General features: G+C 31.4%; 2 protein-coding genes across 2 annotated transcripts; both read left to right on the top strand.

Annotated features, from left to right (window-relative positions):
* The first annotated feature begins 7,455 nt into the window (after positions 1-7,455).
* Positions 7,456-12,431, top strand: LOC126907435 (uncharacterized). Its single transcript, XM_050688713.1, has 7 exons — positions 7,456-7,618; positions 8,369-8,441; positions 9,670-9,734; positions 9,823-9,858; positions 9,925-10,033; positions 11,001-11,068; positions 12,216-12,431. Exons 1-7 carry the CDS (start codon positions 7,553-7,555, stop codon positions 12,273-12,275), a joined length of 477 nt encoding a protein of 158 aa, XP_050544670.1. The 5' UTR covers positions 7,456-7,552; the 3' UTR covers positions 12,276-12,431.
* Positions 12,432-13,188: 757 nt separating this feature from the next.
* LOC126908177 (uncharacterized) lies at positions 13,189-14,020 on the top strand. Its single transcript, XM_050690088.1, has 2 exons — positions 13,189-13,284; positions 13,340-14,020. The coding sequence occupies exons 1-2, from the start codon at positions 13,189-13,191 to the stop codon at positions 14,018-14,020; spliced, it is 777 nt and encodes a 258-aa protein (XP_050546045.1).
* Positions 14,021-18,601: the final 4,581 nt, after the last annotated feature.

Consider the following 18,601-nt stretch of genomic DNA (forward strand, 5'->3'; position numbering starts at 1 on the left):
TTTATGTTGTCACTTTTTCTCAGCTTTCACCATGGTGATTTCTTTCAAGGATACGCCAAAAGATCAGAAATCGTATCTAGTTGAAGACATTATCCTTAAAAATTGAACAAATTTCCCCTTGTTTCCTGTAAATGGAGAAAATCCTTCAATTTTTATAATCAGTAAATTTTAACTTTTTTTTCTATTAAAACTTCCATAACTTTTTAAAAAATGAATTGACCAAAATAGTTTTTTTTAATAGAAATCATAGGTATTTTACTTTTATTTGATACTTATTGAAATATTGACACGTTACTTTTCCACGGGGGTGTTATAATTCTTAGAAGAGTTGATACGTTTTAAATTGTTTATTTATATTTTAAGTAGATTTTTAAAAAAAACGTGTCTTTTAACAACCCTGATTCTTAATCTTCAATAAATGACTAAAAATAAAATATCTGAGCATATTATAAATTATAAAATAACTAAAAAATTAAAAAAAAAAATAATTTATTATAGTTTATAAGCTTTTATTTAAAATTTACACTTAAGTAACTTTTACATCCTTACTGTTTTGTCACAATGTTGAAATCTAAATTTATAACTATAAAATATAAGTGAAATTCTCTAATAAAAATTATCATTCTTTAAGATTAATAAAGATATAATATATATATATATATATTAGGGTGGTCTAAAAAAATTACTTAAAAAAATTTTGTCTTCCTACCATCTAAATTTGTTTTCTAGAGTTTAAAAATAGTTTCCACATTTATACTTATGAAAAAAAATTATTTTTGAGCCATCCCAAGCAATTTAAAGTTTTTATTGTACAGAATAACCTACGGTATTTTTCCTATACTATACTTATAAATATTAGTATTATTGCAATTGTAATATTTTCTTATACGACTGTATTATTACTATATCAATAAATAAAACATTTTATCTATACTTCTGACAGGGTTATTCCTATGTATTGTACAGTGTATAACTTATTATACTATGACTATATATTAAAGGTTGATATACGTCTATTATCATTGTAGAATTATATTTTAGTTGACAGTGCGCTGTTTTGATGTTCGTGTCACTCTAATTGTTAATTGTCAGTGTGCTTTAAATGTGAATCAGTGCTAATTTAATTATACATATATTTATTCAGTAAATTAAAAATGACAACGCGAAGTAATACTTATATTTATTTAATTGGTCAGCCTATTTCAACTGTACCAAGTAATCGTTTGCCGTCTAATGGTGAAGTATTACGGTTTTTCTTTCATATTTATCGTATTGAAAAAATTTGTTTAAATATGCATGCAATAAAGTGATCGAAGAAGTTACATTTGTTTGGAATAAAGCAAGAATACCGACAACTCGAAAAGATAATGCTATAAATAAGTTTAAAAAACTTTATAATCAATGGCTAAATCTTTTCAAACATAAAAATAGAAAAACAGAGCTTCACCGACAACACGAATGTGGGTTTCATATAAAATTGACCAATCTCTTCGATATCGCTGATGCTGATGCTTTAAAAAAAATTAAAATTGATGAAGATAGACAGTTTTTACTGGCACAACGGATGCCAGGGAGAAGAGGTTTTATGTCTACAGTGGACGTTTTTACCACGCAAAAAGAGAATCGTAAAGATAAACGAAAAGAAAAACAACAACTCTATAAAGAAAAAGTTACTAATCAAAATTTGAGTAATTTTTATGATTTTACATCATTAAGTACAGAAGAAAACCATTCTAGTGATAATACTAATTCCGACGATGATTTTATTGTCAATGAAAAAAAATCAAAAAAAGTTCAAAAAGTAAAAAGAAATTGAAACCTTTGATCACATCAGAATTATCAGCTGTGCTAGATAGAACTAAGGTCAGTGATCGGCAAGCCACCTTTATCATTGGAGCTACACTAAAAAGTCTTGGAGAGAATATTGATACGTTTGCATGTAGTCAAAGTACGATAAAACTACATCGTAAGAAATTAAGGCAAGAAATGGCTAGTTTTATTAAAGAATCATTTACAATAAACAGCAAATTAACAGTTCACTGGGATGGAAAACTGATGTTGGACCTCACTCATTTACAATATGTGGACTGTCTCCCAGTATTGGTGTCAGGTGGAGATGAAATTAAATTACTGAGTATTAAAAAATTATCTTGTTCAACAGGAGAAATGCAGGCACAAACCGTTTTCGATTGTTTGAGTGAAAAAGAATGGAATTTATACAAAAATATCGTTGCAATGTGTTTTGATACAACATTTTCGAATACTGGTAAAAACAATGGGTCATGTGTACTATTAGAACGTAAACTTGGAAAAAACTTATTTTGGCTTGCATGCAGATATCATATTTTTGAATTAGTCATTGGAGCAGCATTTCAAGCAGTGTTACCTTCAGCGACAACAGGCCCTGATAACCGAATGTTTGTACGATTTCGATCTTCTTGGTCTAAAATTGATCATTCTGCATACGTTATAGCAAACTCGGCTATTATTCAAAGGATTACAGAGAATATACGATAATTTACGCCATAAATAATAACCCCTCTCCAGAAGTTCCCAATGTAAGACCGAAAATTGACCAACACGATGTAGAAAATTTACAGCTTCATGATTTAGCTAACAAAAATACAATACAAATTTTCACAGAATTTGGTGTCGATGAATTTTTGAAAAATGACGTGGTAAACTGGACCGAGTCTAAAAGCTACTTAAAAGCAGAGGAAGTTTTTAAGAATCTTCGAGTTACCAATGACGTGGCAGAAAGAGGAGTTTCATTGATCCAAGACCTTAATCGCAAAATTACCCATGATGAGGATCAACTTCAGTTTCTCTTACAAGTAGTTTCTGAGCATCGGAAGATTTACCCTGATTGCAGCAAACACACTTTAAAAAAAAGCAATTCAACTTTTATATAATTTTTTAATTCTTTAGTAAGTAAAATTAGAAATGTTAAAAATGATTTATATAATATAGCTTGACTTATTGATAAAAAAATATAAGAACGTATACATAAAATAGTTTTCATTATTATTTTTTTAAGTTAAAAATTTTCAAATAGCTTGGGATGGCTCAAAAATTAATTTTTCGTGTTTTTTTTCTTGAGAATTGTATATAAAACCAGGTAGAACAATTTTCAAGTGTAGGAGTATAACATAAAAAAAAAAAATTTTTTTTTGTCACTTTTAGACCACCTTAATATATATATATATATACATATATTATGGTTATTCCAAATAAATTAGAAAAATTAATAAATAACAATGTTTTATATTGAAATAATATAAATTAAATTTAGATAAGATTAATATGAATCAATTGATTCGTATTATAAAAACCCAGTACAGGGGGGTCATGTCACAGTGGTGACGTGACATGGTTAAGTATTATATCCTACAGTGATTAAAATCACTATCATAAAAAACGCTTCAATGCAAATCTTTATATAGTGTTTAATTAAAAAAAAATTGTTGGATTATTCCAAAAGCTACATGATCTGCTATTTCCTTACTTATATCCTGATTAAGATAAAGTATGTCGAATGAAAGAGGTATATAAATATTATTTCTCATAAAAAAATTGTATGAATGTTAAACATTTTAAATACAAAATCAAGAATTTTCACACAAAAATAGCATTTGGTAACTATTTTCATTAAATAAAGTCCGATTTTTTTTTCCATGATAAAGAATATTATATTTGCTGTAATTTAAGATTTACATAAAAGTGTCAGGCTTTCCAGAACACTTTCAAAAGTTAATTTTTTGTGAAAAAATTGTCATTTTCAATCCCTCCCTGTGGGCAGGTAAAGGGTCAAATTTATAAAAGAATACATCAAATGGTAGGTAAAGACATTAAGCATCTATATGAAAAAAATTGAAAAAATGTCGAAAATGATTAGCGATTTTTAAATTTGTAATTTTTTTGGAGTTTTCCCCCATTTACGAGGAAACGAGGTAATTTTTTTCAATTTTTGAGGGTAATGTCTTCGACTAGATACGATTTGTGATCTTTTGACGTATCGTTGAAAGAAATCCGTTCGGTGAGAGCTGAGAAAAAGTGGCGATAGACAAAATAAAAAACAACACTATTAAAAAATGAATACCTTCTTAGCTTTACGTCGAAGCTAAAACTAAATGTTATATGATTATATTCAATATTATGTATTGAAGCATATTTTAAAGTTAACAAAAAATCCAAGTTGAGCTATTGCAAAAGAAGCCTCAATTTATAATGAATTGCGAAATTGTGATAAAATAAGTAGTACGCTAAAGTAAGTTTTTTTATGTAAATAAAGTAAAAGCTAAATTAAACCTTGGATAAATGTAATTCAATTTTTCGTCCATATTTTTGGTACATTTTTTTCACCTTTAAAGTGCTTTTGAGATAAAACAGTTCTTTTCAAAACCTACTAATTATTATTTGTATACTTGATGTAATTTGAATATTATTTATTATAATCATAATACATTAAACATTAACTATAGAATTCCACAATTACTATTTTATTTGATTAAAGTAATGATGAGGCATTTTTTTTTTATTGAATTTTATTTGTCAATACAAGCAATTTTTATCATTAGATCTTATAATTATTATAGGTATATAATAGATAAAACATAGGTTTTTAGTAAAGCTTGGGAATTAAAGTTACTGTGATTGACCATTTTTTATATATGAAAACAGTACAGTAATTATTTATAAAATATTTAAATTAATTTTAAAATCGATTATAATTTTAATGCAAAATATTCAGCTGTTAATTATTAAATAAATTGCGTTAGGTTGTTTAAAAGATAAGTAAACTGTTTAAAATATTTCATAAGATTAATGTAAATTTTGAAATTTTGATTAGAATTATTATTTTATAGTATAGGGAATTATTTACAAAATTTAATAAACAAAAAATTACGTCAATGCAATTATGTAGCAGCTTTGTCGGGCGCTCAATATACGAAAAATATGGCACAAAGCACCCATGCTTTTATCACAATAATACTAGTGNGAAAAATATGGCACAAAGCACCCACGCTTTTATCACAATAATACTAGTGTTTTTTGTTCATAATTATTTAAAAAATTATTTTTAACTTTTTAGTTCGATGTGCTTTAAAAGCGTGTTTTTTTAGTTTTTTTAAACAATATTTATTTTTCACTTTTTAGTTTCATGTTATGATAGTAGTTACTATCAATATCTTGGTTGTTAGGGGTAACGGGAAATCAGAGTTCGATATCGGAGAGGGAGTCAGAGAAACGGCTACCACATCCAAGGAAAGCAGCAGGCGCGCAAATTACTCACTCCCGGAACGTGGAGGTAGTGACGAAAAATGACGATAAGGAAATCATCCCTCGTAATCGGAATGAATACTTTACATCTCTTAATTAGAATAAAGCGTGTTAATATAAAAATTTTAATAGTAATTAGAATATATATATATACAAGTAAAGCGACTTAAGTACGTAAACGTATCATTCACTAGGTATAGCCGCGTTTTGTGAGCGGGCGGGTCGGACTAATGTTATATCTGAGGTATAAACGGCGTGGGGTGAATGCGTTGACAGTCTAGTCTCAAGGCCATAGACGACGGAATATGCGATAACGCGGAACGCTTGGAGAGTTACAAACATACATACAGGTGAAACTAATATAAGCGTGTTAAGAAAGTCATAATGAAACTTTATGTAAAAAATAAATATATTTTTACTTATACGAAACAATTTTAGCTATCTGTATTGAAAATGAATTACAGAAGAAAATGAACAGTTTTTACTCTCTTGAGAAGTTTAAAAGTATGATGAAGCTACTACATTATTGTACTGACATCGTCTAAATTTTAAAACTATCCACGTACAATGACGATTCTTTGTGCTTGTTTTTTTATAACGAAAATAATAAATTATTTAATTGACAATAAATAATAGATGTTTATACACCCAATACAAAATAATCAATCACCTTATTAACACGCTTATATTAGTTTCACCTGTGTGTATGTTTGTTTGTAACTCTGCACGCGCCAATTTCTCGCGTATCTCGTCGTCTATGACCTTGAGACTAGACCGTCGTAACGCATTCACCCCACCCCGCACACCAAACTCCGGAAACACTATTCCTGTGAAATTTTATTTTTGGTTTTCGTACCTGTACATGCGCGCTTGTCATCAATATTATATATATACAGAGTGTTCAGTAAGTTAGGAAACAGTTAAATTGTTACAAACAATGAGTACAATAGAAATTCGTTTCCTTATTTACTGAACACCCTGTATATATATATAAACAAACTGTTATTGTTTATTATGAGATATAAACATTTAAAGGTTCAAATTTTTTTGAATTAATATACATGTATGACACATGAGGGATTTCAAATACAGGTATCTAATTTTTTTTTTATGACGATGTTCGCAGGTATTAAGCCTTTATTTATTAATTGGTCTTGTTCTAGTAAACTCAATGGTGGATAATAACTTTCATGATATAAAACTTATAAGGTCAAATAAAGTTATAACTCTATCTTCAATAACTTCTATTCATAATTTAATAATGAAATAATTAAAGTAAACCCATTGCTACTATTTCAACTAATCGCTATTTAAAAAAAAACCAGCAGTGTCCCGGCACAGTGGGTATAATTGGGTGCAGTATAGATGATATGTGACAAAGATTAAAATCATTATCATAAAATAACGCCTAGATGCAAATTTGTAGATAGTGTTTAATTTTAAACACTAAAAAAGAGATATTTTAAACGATAAAATTGGGAAAAAATTAGTTTTGAAATATTAAAAATGTTTTGCTCTTCCCTTTGAAAATATTTATTGAAATAGATATTAACATTTTTAGAGTTGATAGTAGACAAAAGATCCCAAATTTGTGTTCTGAAGTGAGTTGATATATTTAGACCAGTAATCCAGTAAAACATTTTTTTTTAATTAAAAATATGAATTCACGGAGTAAATTATACTTTAATGAATGTTTGTAACGTATAGAATAACATATGTTCATAAAAATGTTGGTAACCTTTAAGGAATAATAAATAAATATAAAAATATACAAACTATAACAACTCGTTCCGCTTTACCCTATAAATTATATGAGTGATAATAATATCAACTCTTTCCTATTATTCAAAAATGATAATTTAACAACTTTTTAATATGATAAAAAGTCACGGCTTTCAATTGTATCACTCATTTTTACATTATATTTAGAAGAAACCCAACCGAACCTTGTGGAAATTTTGTCCTTCGTATAAAAATGAAGATTTAAAAAGTAGATAAGTTAATAACTCTTATTAGTTATGATAAATCTCTCATTAGCGATCAAAATGATTTTTTTTATAAATTAAAAACAACATTATTACAGTTAACAATATAAAATAATAATGTTAAATTGCCGGATATTCTCAAAAAGTCAAGGACTAAAATTCGTTTAAATTTTCGTATAAATCTACCTAATCTCATAAAACTTAACAATAGTTTTCCATTGTTGACGAATACCACATCAAAGGCAATACTTTATTTTTTGCATTAATTAATAGTAAAACTACAAACTATGTTTATTAAAAAAGTATTTTTGGTTGCAGTTTTCGTAATTCTAGGATCTATGTTTTATTCAAAAGTAAGTGTCTTTTCTTCGTATAATTATGTACAATATTATGATAATTATTATTAACTTTGAAATAATTTTCACTCAAAATATTTATAATTAAAAAAAAATTTAAAACTTATATTTAAAGAGAAGAATGCCATATTTCATTATTAAATATTTTTTAACTGATTATACATGATGGATTTTTAAAGTTAAACGCTTTGAAAGTCCTTTAAATCATCTATAAAATATGAACCAGTTAAGAGAGGTTATCGTTCGGTAATAGTTTTCGCTGCAAACTAGTTGATGCGCGCGGCAAAAAATTCATCCGAATTCCGTCCCAGATTTTGTTTTTAGGGTACTTTTAAGGTTTTATAGAAACTGCGTCCAAGGAAAAAAAATGTTCAACATTAAATTAAACATGACATTACAAATCAAATATTAAAAATGTTATTAGTATAATACTTCAAACGTTTTGATATTTTATATTTCATGTACTTCTTATAAATATATATCTTATAAAAATGTAAAACTATTTTTTTAAATGGCAACATACACAATTATTTAATAAATAAATATCTATTTAAGAAAATTACTGGTCGATAACAATTTCTGAACCAGTACTTAGGAAATGGCTATTTTAAAACATAGACTGAAGGCGCAGGTTTGTCGATATTTTTAAAAATAATTTTTTTTAACAAAACTATTATTTTAAAAGACATCGAGTGTTTAACGTTAAATCAACTTACAATATTTTTAATTTTTGATCAATTTTATTAGGCCTCAGATGACAAAGAAAAGTTAGCAAAATTTATCTCTAGTGGAATGAAATGCTTCAGCAATGTTAACATCGGTAATTAAATAATTATTAATGTATTATGAAGTATATTAAGTATACTTCAAACAATATTAATATTTCTAAATTTTTTAAATGTATTAAAATATTATTTTAATTATTTTGTTATAACCTTTTTACTATAAAAAAATTAATTATTTTTAGTATTTCCATTTTTTTTTAAATTAATACTATTTTATAATTTGGATATGGAGTGAAACGAGGGTATAACTAAATTAATTCTTTATCTAATAAATAAGCTAGTTATATATATATGCTTTTTACCGTTTAAAAAATTAAATTTGATACCCTCATATATGTATAGAATGTAAGAATGTATAGAGTGATCTGTTCATCATAACCCACTTAATTACTTACAGAATAAAAATAATTACGGTAAAACTTTGAAAATTCTTAATTAAATTGCTTAATATTAAGGCTCATTTATTTATAGTGTTCTAATCCTCAAGAACCTAATTTCAAAAACCTATCTGAAGAAGAAACAGAGATATGGGGGTAAGAAAAATCGGGAAAATTGTTTTGTGTAAAGATACATTAGCATTGGTTTAGCGCACTAGCATACGCTCATATGATAAAAATAAACAACCGTGTTTTTACCCTCTACCTATATTTTATATTTCATGGTTAATAAATTAAGAAAAACATGTAACTAATAAATAAATCTCAACCATTATTTTTTATTTAGCACGCCAAGTAATCTAAGTATCTAAAAGTTTTTTTTTTTCGGAAAATTAACAAAAACTATTCCGTTTTCCCATAAGAAGTGATTAGCAATTCTATCATTAGGTACTCATTTTTTAAATTTAAAAATGGTTATTGAAATTGAATTTTTTTTACAGCATTAGCATTAGTATACAGATTAATTTGATGTAATAGAATTCGTTTTTTGTATTTTCAATATTTCACTTGGTCCTTCCACAAATTTTGACATACGGTCCCATTATTCTCATAGTGCGATATAGTTGCTTTCATGTCAAAAGTCACTAAGTTAAAAAATGTAACCAAGTGTTTCAATTCTTAACAACCTCGTGATAGAACGATAAATGATACTAAAGAAGGTTTAAAATTGAAATATTTATTTTATTAGTATCAAATTCATTTAAAACAACACATTTATTTTCACCATATTTGTTCTAATGCTAAAATTAATTCTATTATGAAATCTTATTAATAATTTTATAATGAATTATTTAAGTTGTGATACATTAATTAAATGAAATTTCAGATGCTTGTGCCGAGATGCTAGAAATTGACTATGATAAAACACAACAAAAATATATAGATTGCAAAGTAAGTTTTATATAAATTAACTATCATAAGTTAGCCGTTCTATTTTTAAATAAAATAAATATTTCTTCTATTTTTAATTTTTTTTTAGTGTGCCTTGGCGTGTGTAGGAAAAGACTTTAACTTAGTAAGTAATACTAAAAAAAATATACTCACTTTAACTTTTCCATAAATTTTTTTCTCAAATTTATAGTTAGAGGAAGGTAAAGCAAAGCGAGAAAACTATGTTAAAATAATGGATGAGATTCAGAACGCTACAGTCAAAGCTATGATGAAAAATATTCATGACTCCTGTCCTGATCGTACGTATAGAAAAAACAACTTGAATATATTATAGATAGATAATCATTTCAGTTGCAACATATTTTACTCATCTAATCGTGTACCCACGCCAGGTTTGAATTTGTCGGAGGGTTTTAAGAGCACTTGCTACGTGCCACATTTTCGTATGTCTCTCTAACGCTGATACTAAAAAAAAATTAGCATTGTTAGAAAATTTATAAAAAAAAATTGTCTGATTTCCATTAAAATAACTATTTTTATTTTGTTTTTATAATATGGGACTAAAAGTAGTACGTTTAAGTTTCACAATGGAACATTTGGTGAACACAATAAAATCGAAATAAATGTTTGTATGTTTTAATGTTTATTTTTATAATATAATTATTATAATTTTATAAATATAATCATTAACTCAATTTAAATTTTGGTTTAACTAGAATGAAATATTTCGGAATACTAACTAATTTTCTCTTTGCACTAAAAATATTTAAGTAAAACAATTGATATAATTTTATTTTTAATTCTTTAATAGGGTTGAACTTGATTAAACATCGAGTATTTAATAGGAAAATAAACAAAAATTTACTTTTAAAATTGGAGAATATAGATTCTTTATAGCAAGGGGATTATTGAATTTCAATTGAATTATGCAAATAACTCTACCGCCCATTTGTTAACTTCTTGCAAAATATTTAATTACTTCTAAAACTTAACTTTATAATCAGTATTGGGTGTACTAAAACTCAACGAATCGGGCTATGAAAAACAAAACATACGGTATCAACCTTTAAGTGTGACACCAATCAAAGAATTTCGAAAAACACCTGATGGATTTGCCATCAAATAACTAGTTTTAGTAATACATGGTTTTTATTAGAAAAATCTGCTAGTGATACTATTTTTTATACATTTTTAAATTATAAACATTTACATTTTTTGTAAATAACTTTTTAGATAAAATTTATATTATGAAACATTTTTTTTTAGCTGAAGGCGCTGATGAATGCATTATGGCCGGAAATTTTATGAACTGCGCATTAAAGAACTCTCCTGCGGTAACGAATATTGAACTATAAATAAAAGTTATAACCAGTGGCGTTTTACACTTATTTATTACTCAGAATGGACGATTTTTTGTTTTTATTTTTGAAATAGGGTAATAAATAAAAAATACTGTGAGACAAGATACTTCGTTATGTACGCCACTGATTATAATTATTTAAATATTTAAAATATTCATTAATTGATTCGTCTGAAGAAAATATAAGCTTTTAAGATATTTTTGGCGAAACGTAAAAAATATAACTAGCGCTTGGGACTTAAGGCATTTATAAAAATTGTTTTTATCAACCGATTGTTTTTAACCGAGTACATCAATGACAAATTGATTTTTTTTAACAATAAAAAAGTATGTTAAATAGGAATTTGATTAAAGGGTGTTTTACTCTACACTAGAGTAAAAAAGTGTTATTGTGGTACTGTAAATACTTAAAATATTTTCTCAAAATTGAGTGTCTCGGAAATGGCACAAACAAATTTTAAAATTTTAAGTCTCAGTCATGATTAAATAAAAATTAAAAAATTGTTTAATATTTTCAGATTTTATATTTTATGTATGATAAACTTTTATTTATATTTTTTTAATTATTATTTCTCTAATCACTCAAAATAGTTGTGTCACAAGGCGGAAGTCCCAGAATAATAAATATCTTTGCCCAAAAATTAAAATAATGAAAAAAAAAAAAGTTCTCAGTGCTAAAAACAACGAGAACTCGCTCTACTTAATTTTTTGTCGTCAATTCAAATATAATGGGCTGTTGTCAAACTAACCTTTCGATTGATTTGATGTCAGCATCCGAAATGTATAGAAACCACAAGAAGAAGATTTTGAGTAGGTCCTTTAGATCTGAAAATCCCATGACGTGACCCTTAATCCTGACCTGAATTTAGCAACCTTTATTAAAATTAAATTATAGGACAATTTTTCTATCTAATTTTTTTAATATCAATTAAATGTTTACAAGACTTTTAGTTGATTGATTTTTTTTAAATAGATTCAGAATTTTTTCTAGAAAGACAATATATTTTTATAATAATTCAAATAAATAATATATAATTTTTACATAATCAAGTAACGGACATTTGATTTAAATAATATTTTTTCAAGATTCTCTGATTTTTTTTTAACTTTTTTTTTTTTAGATAAAAGAACGCATAACTTCATTAATGCATGCAGTGACTGGTAAATCAAAACAAAGATAAATTCCAAATACTTTTGGTTTCAGAGCATTTCTAAATTCATTAACTTAAATTAATTATTTAAAATATTTATGTAACAAAATTATTTAAGTATAAAGTTTGATAAACAAATGTAAAAATGTGTTGCAAACAATAAAATTATAGAACTATGTAAAACTAGTTAAACTTTTTCTTGATCAAAATCTTTTGTACATAGAAAATTCGCCATTTTCATTGTTACAATCTTTTTCTTCTTCCTCGCCTTAATCACAACTATTTGGGGTCGGCCACCCTTATCCTAAACTTCCACTTGACACGATCTCCCACATCATCTACGCTCACATCAGCTGTCCTCATATCACATTCAATAATATCCCTCCATCTCTTTTTTGGTCTTCCTCTATCTCATCTTCATTAAACATTCATTTCTATAAATAGTAATAAATATTTTCATTGTTACAATTATAAAATTAATACCTTTAATAAACTATTTATTCATAAAAGCAGAATAAATTCTAAAAACTATCAGGGAGTTATCACAAATATATATATATTTTTTAACTTCATCAATTTTAATAATTGTTTCATCTTTGTATAATAATAAATAACACTCATAATAACAATAATATAAACTAAATATTTGAAGATTCAATTGCTATTCTCATGATTTTGTGGCGGTCGAATGTTCTAGAATGTTCGGCCGCCGCCGCCTCTAGAAGATTTCTCTGACTATTTAAGGGCAAGATCGTCGCTCCAGTCAATCAATCGATCAGTCAATCACTTACGCACTCTGTCTTAAACGCGCTTCGTCTCTCGCTGTTATTTGTTATTTGTTAGTTCGTTGTAATATAGTATAGTTGTTATTAAATCGTAAAAGTGTTTATTACTTCTATATATATTACACCTCGCTACATTGGTGACCTCGACGATAACAAGTATGAACGCCGAAGAACTACACAATCAATTGGAGGAGTTACGCCAAGAAAACGCTCGCCTTGCAGCACTACAGGCACAGCAATATCCAACAGCTTCTGTGAATCGCGTTGCCACCTTTCTGGTCCGAAAGACCGAGCTTATGGTTCTCACAGGTTGACTCGCAGTTTGCAATCTCGGGAATAACAAGTGAGGAAACAAAATTTAATTATGTTGTGGCTCAGCTTGATACGCGTTACGCCGCCGAAGTAGAGGATATTATTACTAACCCACCGCCTACTGAACGCTACAAACATCTACGCGCAAAACTCGTTGAACGGTTGTCTATCTCAGAAGAACAACGTGTGCGGCAACTCATCAATGAAGAAGAACTAGGTGACCGTAAGCCATCACAGTTCTTACGACATCTCCGTTCCCTTGCCGGCACTACTACATTACAAGACAATATTTTACGTCAACTTTGGCTCCGCCGTCTACCATCACATGCACAAGCTATTTTAACCGCACAATCAGAGCTTCCTCTGGATAAGGTAGCCGAGCTGGCTGACAAAATTGTTGAAGTGCAGCCAGCCCCCTCGCAATTCGTCCATGCTGTTGCCACGACGAACAATAAAAAGGAACTCGATGTTTTAGCCGCCATTGAAGCACTCGCAAAACAGGTAAGCGAATTATGTGCTAAACGCCCGCAACGTTCCCGCTCTAGGTCACGTAACCGTTCAAACGTGGAACTGACTAACGGCAAAGGATGGTGTTGGTATCATAGCACTTATGGAGAAAAGGCTGCCAAATGTAAGGCTCCCTGCAAGTATCAGGAAAACTCCAACGACAGTCAGTAGCGGCGGCAACAGACTGTCCGAACCCGAGCAGCCGCCTGTTTGTTACAGATCAAATAACAAAACGCCAATTTTTAGTCGACTCCGGTTCCGACTTATCTTGTTACCCTCAACGGCTACTACGGGAACGACGCCATGCCACCGATTACGACCTCAGCGCGGCCAACAACAGTACCATAAAAACTTACGGGACGGTCCATCTCAATTTGAATTTAGGACTTCGACGCAGTTTCCCGTGGAGTTTTATTGTCGCCGACGTGAGTACTCCTATCATTGGTTCCGACTTCATGGCATACTACCACTTGCTGCCGGATTGCCGTACCAAACGTCTTATTGATGGTGTCACAGGCTTGGCTGTGAATGGTAAGGTTTCCTCTGTAAATCAATGCAGCATAAAATCAGTTGCCAACACTTCCCCTTGGGCTGCACTTCTCGCAGAATTTCCGGACATCACACGTCCCACCGGATTGCCCAGGACAATAAAACATCAAACAGTGCACCACATTCTTACGACACCTGGTCAGCCAATAGCCTGCCGCCCACGCCGCTTAGCTCCAGGTAGACTAAAAATCGCCAAACAGGAATTCGCGGAAATGGTCAAGGCAGGTACCGCTAGACCTTCAAGCAGTCCGTGGTCTTCACCATTACATTTAGCACCGAAAGGGGAGAACAGCTGGCGTCCTTGCGGTGATTACCGCGCGCTGAACGCCCGAACTATACCAGACTCCTATCCAGTCAGACACATACATGATTTCTCGCACAACCTGGCTAATTGCACGCTATTTTCCACAATCGATCTGGTAAAGGCTTACCATCAAATACCTGTTAATCCGGACGATATATGCAAAACAGCCATTACCACTCCATTCGGACTTTACGAATTTCCTTTTATGACATTCGGATTGCGAAATGCTGGACAAACTTTTCAACGCTTCATAGACGAAGTTACCAATGGGTTGGACTTCTGTTATGCATATATTGATGACATTTTGGTATTCTCTAAATCGGAAGAGGACCACAAACAGCATTTACGCACTCTTTTCGGGAGACTTTCTGACTACGGTGTTGTCGTTAACCCGCAAAAATGTGTATTAGGTTCGGCTGAGGTGAAATTTCTAGGTTACCTAGTATCTTCTGAAGGCACCCGCCCGCCACCGGAACGCGTCGAAGCCCTACGACAGTATCCATTGCCAAAATCTATGCAAGGATTACGCCGGTTTTTGGGAATGGTAAATTTTTATCGCCGGTTTATTCCCAAAGCTGCCGACCTGCAAGCACCACTTCACGGTATTCTCAAAGGCCCGAAGACAAAAGGTTCCCAACCGATAGAATGGACTCCCGAGTTAGAAAAAGCGTTCACCACATGCAAAGAAAGTCTTGCGACCGCTACTCTTTTAGCACATCCTCATCCAGCCGCACGACTTGGACTATTCACAGACGCATCTAGCCAATCTATCGGCGCATGTCTGCAGCAGCGAGTCAATAACATCTGGCAACCCATAGCATTTTTTTCAAAGAAAATGTCGGTGAAACAAAGTGCGTGGCCTGCGTATTATCGTGAGTTGCTTGCCATCTATGAATCGGTGAAGTATTTCAGGCACATTGTCGAAGCACAACCATGTACCATTTTCACCGATCATAAGCCACTCGTATATGCTTTCACCCAACGGAGAGAAAAGATACCTCCTACGCAACTCAACCAGTTGACATTCATATCCGAATTCACCACCGACATTCAACACATTAAAGGTGATGAAAATATCGTCGCGGATACAATGTCACGCATTGAAGTTGTGTCTCTCCCGCTGGACTACCGAGCTCTTGCTGCATCTCAAGACACGGATGATGAACTCAAACATTTTACTGACAACAATTCATCTCTTCATTTGGAGAAGGTACTAGTGCCAGGATCTTCAGCCTATATTTATTGCGACACGTCAACGGGACGCCCACGACCATTTTTGCCACAACGATTCCGGCGTCACGCATTTGATCAGTTACACAACCTTAGTCACCCCGGTGCACGCGCAACAGCTCACTTAGTTTCAGAACGATTTGTGTGGCCAGCAATGAAAAAGGATTGCCGTTCCTGGGCACGTGCCTGCGTCCACTGTCAGCGATCGAAAATAAGCCGACACGTCTCAGCCCCACTGGGAAACTTTGAAACACCTTCACGCCGATTCAAACATGTTCATGTCGATATCATCGGTCCATTGCCGCCATCACAGTCCTTTAGGTACTGTCTGACGGTAATCGACCGTTTCACCCGTTGGCCGGAGGTGTATCCACTCGAACGTATAACAGCAGATGATGTCACTAAGGGTTTCCTCAATTGCTGGATTTCACGCTTCGGAGTACCTCAATACGTTACGACTGACCGTGGTACTCAGTTTGTTTCAGCTACTTTAAAAACTTTAGCAAAACGTTTTGGTTTTACGCTTCGCCCCACTACCAGTTGGCATCCTGCTGCAAACGGATTCGTCGAACGAATGCACCGACAACTAAAGGCAGCCATCATGGCCCACGCAAAAGACTCGTGGACTGAGTCACTGCCTATCGTGCTTCTCGGAATACGTTCTGCGTTTAAGGAAGACTTAAAAGCCACGTCTGCGGAACTTGTTTATGGTGAGCCTCTTAATCTTCCTGGTGATTTCTTCACAGACAAGCAAGATAATAGCAGTACGAACGACCCTACTAGCTTACTAGATCGTCTTCGCAGTGTTATGAATAAAATTCGTCCAGTACCTGCATCTCGCCACTCAAATCCACGATCATTTGTTTTTGCGGACCTTAAGGACTGTTCACACGTATTTCTCAGGGAGGGAGGTGTCCGAGCAGCACTTCAACCGCCATATCAAGGTCCCTACGAAGTAATTGCCCGAAATGACAAAACGTTCACAATAAAAGTTCGAAATCAACCAGTTACGGTGACGATTGATAGAGTAAAACCTGCCTACCTCATGGTGAACGAAAGCACAACCGTTAGCCAGGCACATGCTCCACCAGCGACTGCCCCGGATACGACCAAACAGAAACAACCGCCTAATACCGATCCATCAACACAGCCAGTACGAACAACTCGCTCAGGCCGCCGAGTCAGATTCCCGGACATTTTTGACCCTAGCTAACTCCACTCCGTAGGGGGGTGGTGTGGCGGTCGAATGTTCTAGAATGTTCGGCCGCCGCCGCCTCTAGAAGATTCGTCGCTCTACATAAGCGTGTGGCGGTCGAATGTTTTAGAGAGTTCCGCCGCCGCCTCTAGAAGATTTCTCTGACTATTTAAGGGCAAGATCGTCGCTCCAGTCAATCAATCGATCAGTCAATCACTTACGCACTCTGTCTTAAACGCGCTTCGTCTCTCGCTGTTATTTGTTATTTGTTAGTTCGTTGTAATATAGTATAGTTGTTATTAAATCGTAAAAGTGTTTATTACTTCTATATATATTACACCTCGCTACAATTTCATCTTGGATATGTTTATAAGAAATATTTTAATATTCCCTCCAAATTATATCTTCATTTTATATTTATTTCCATCATTGTGGGCAGTGTCGTCACTAGTTTTTGAGAGATCTTGGAAATTTATTACCACCCAGATGAGGTAAATTCTTTTATCTTCCTTATTTTGGGTGTAAGGGTGTTAAGACTTATTTCTGTATATTTCTGACAACTAAACATGTATCCAAGAGTGGTTCATTTTTTTATTAGTAAAAATATTCCCAAAAAAGGTATTTTTGAAAACATCATAAACGACCTTTAAGTGTTGAAAATAGAAATCTTGTATGGAAAATCCATATAGTTTTTAGAACGTTGAGTAGTAAGGAGATTCAGCCCTTCACTAGCCTCCTACTTTGACTTTATGTACACGGGGATCTGGATCGGTGAACCTCTCTTGGTTAAGCCATTAAGTAAAACAAAATAAAATGTTTATAGATAATACTCTATACAATAAACTTTCTATTGATATATTTGTTTGAAAATTCGATTAATAATAATATAAGTAAAATTAAAATTTTAATGTAGCAACATGTATAACTTATAAATATTATCAAAGTTTTAGCTTCGACGTAAAGCTAAGAAGGTATTCATTTTTTAATAGTGTTGTTTTTTATTTTGTCTATTGCCTCTTTTTCTCAGCTCTCACCGAACCGATTTCTTTCAACGTTATATCAAAATATTACGAATCGCATTTAGTTGAAGACATTGCCCTAGAAAATTGAAAAACTTCACTCGTTCCTGTAAATGGGGAAACCCTCCAAAAAATGTTGATTTTTAAAATCGGTAAACTTTGACTTGTTTTTATACTGCCATGACATTTTTGAAAAATGAACGAAACAAATTAATTTTTTTTTATATAATTACCTTAGGTATTTTCCTTTCATTTAATACAAGTTTTTTGAAAACCTGACCCTCTACCTACCCCTCACTGGTACGGGGTTTATAGAACTTTTTAAACTTAATTTTGAAAATGTTCCTGAAATTCCCCGAGCTTTAAAATTTGTTAAATTAAAGCTTATATTGCATACTATAAATTAAAAAAAAAATATCTTCTCTAAGTTCTATCTTCTATGAGTAAATGGCTGT

The sequence above is a fragment of the Daktulosphaira vitifoliae genome, unplaced genomic scaffold (genome assembly GCF_025091365.1).
Source record: "Daktulosphaira vitifoliae isolate Bord-2020 unplaced genomic scaffold, ASM2509136v1 Scaffold_5, whole genome shotgun sequence".
In the NCBI taxonomy this organism is placed as follows: Eukaryota; Metazoa; Arthropoda; class Insecta; order Hemiptera; family Phylloxeridae; genus Daktulosphaira; species Daktulosphaira vitifoliae.

Coding starts and splice junctions, on each gene's coding strand:
- LOC126907435 (XM_050688713.1), top strand. CDS start 7,553: ATGTTTATTAAAAAAGTATTTTTGGTTGCAGTTTTCGTAATTCTAGGA. Junction 10,034..11,000: donor TCATGACTCCTGTCCTGATC/GTACGTATAGAA, acceptor ATTTTTTTTTAG/CTGAAGGCGCTGATGAATGC. Junction 11,069..12,215: donor CATTAAAGAACTCTCCTGCG/GTAACGAATATT, acceptor TTTTTTTTTTAG/ATAAAAGAACGCATAACTTC.
- LOC126908177 (XM_050690088.1), top strand. CDS start 13,189: ATGAACGCCGAAGAACTACACAATCAATTGGAGGAGTTACGCCAAGAA. Junction 13,285..13,339: donor AGCAATATCCAACAGCTTCT/GTGAATCGCGTT, acceptor TGGTTCTCACAG/GTTGACTCGCAGTTTGCAAT.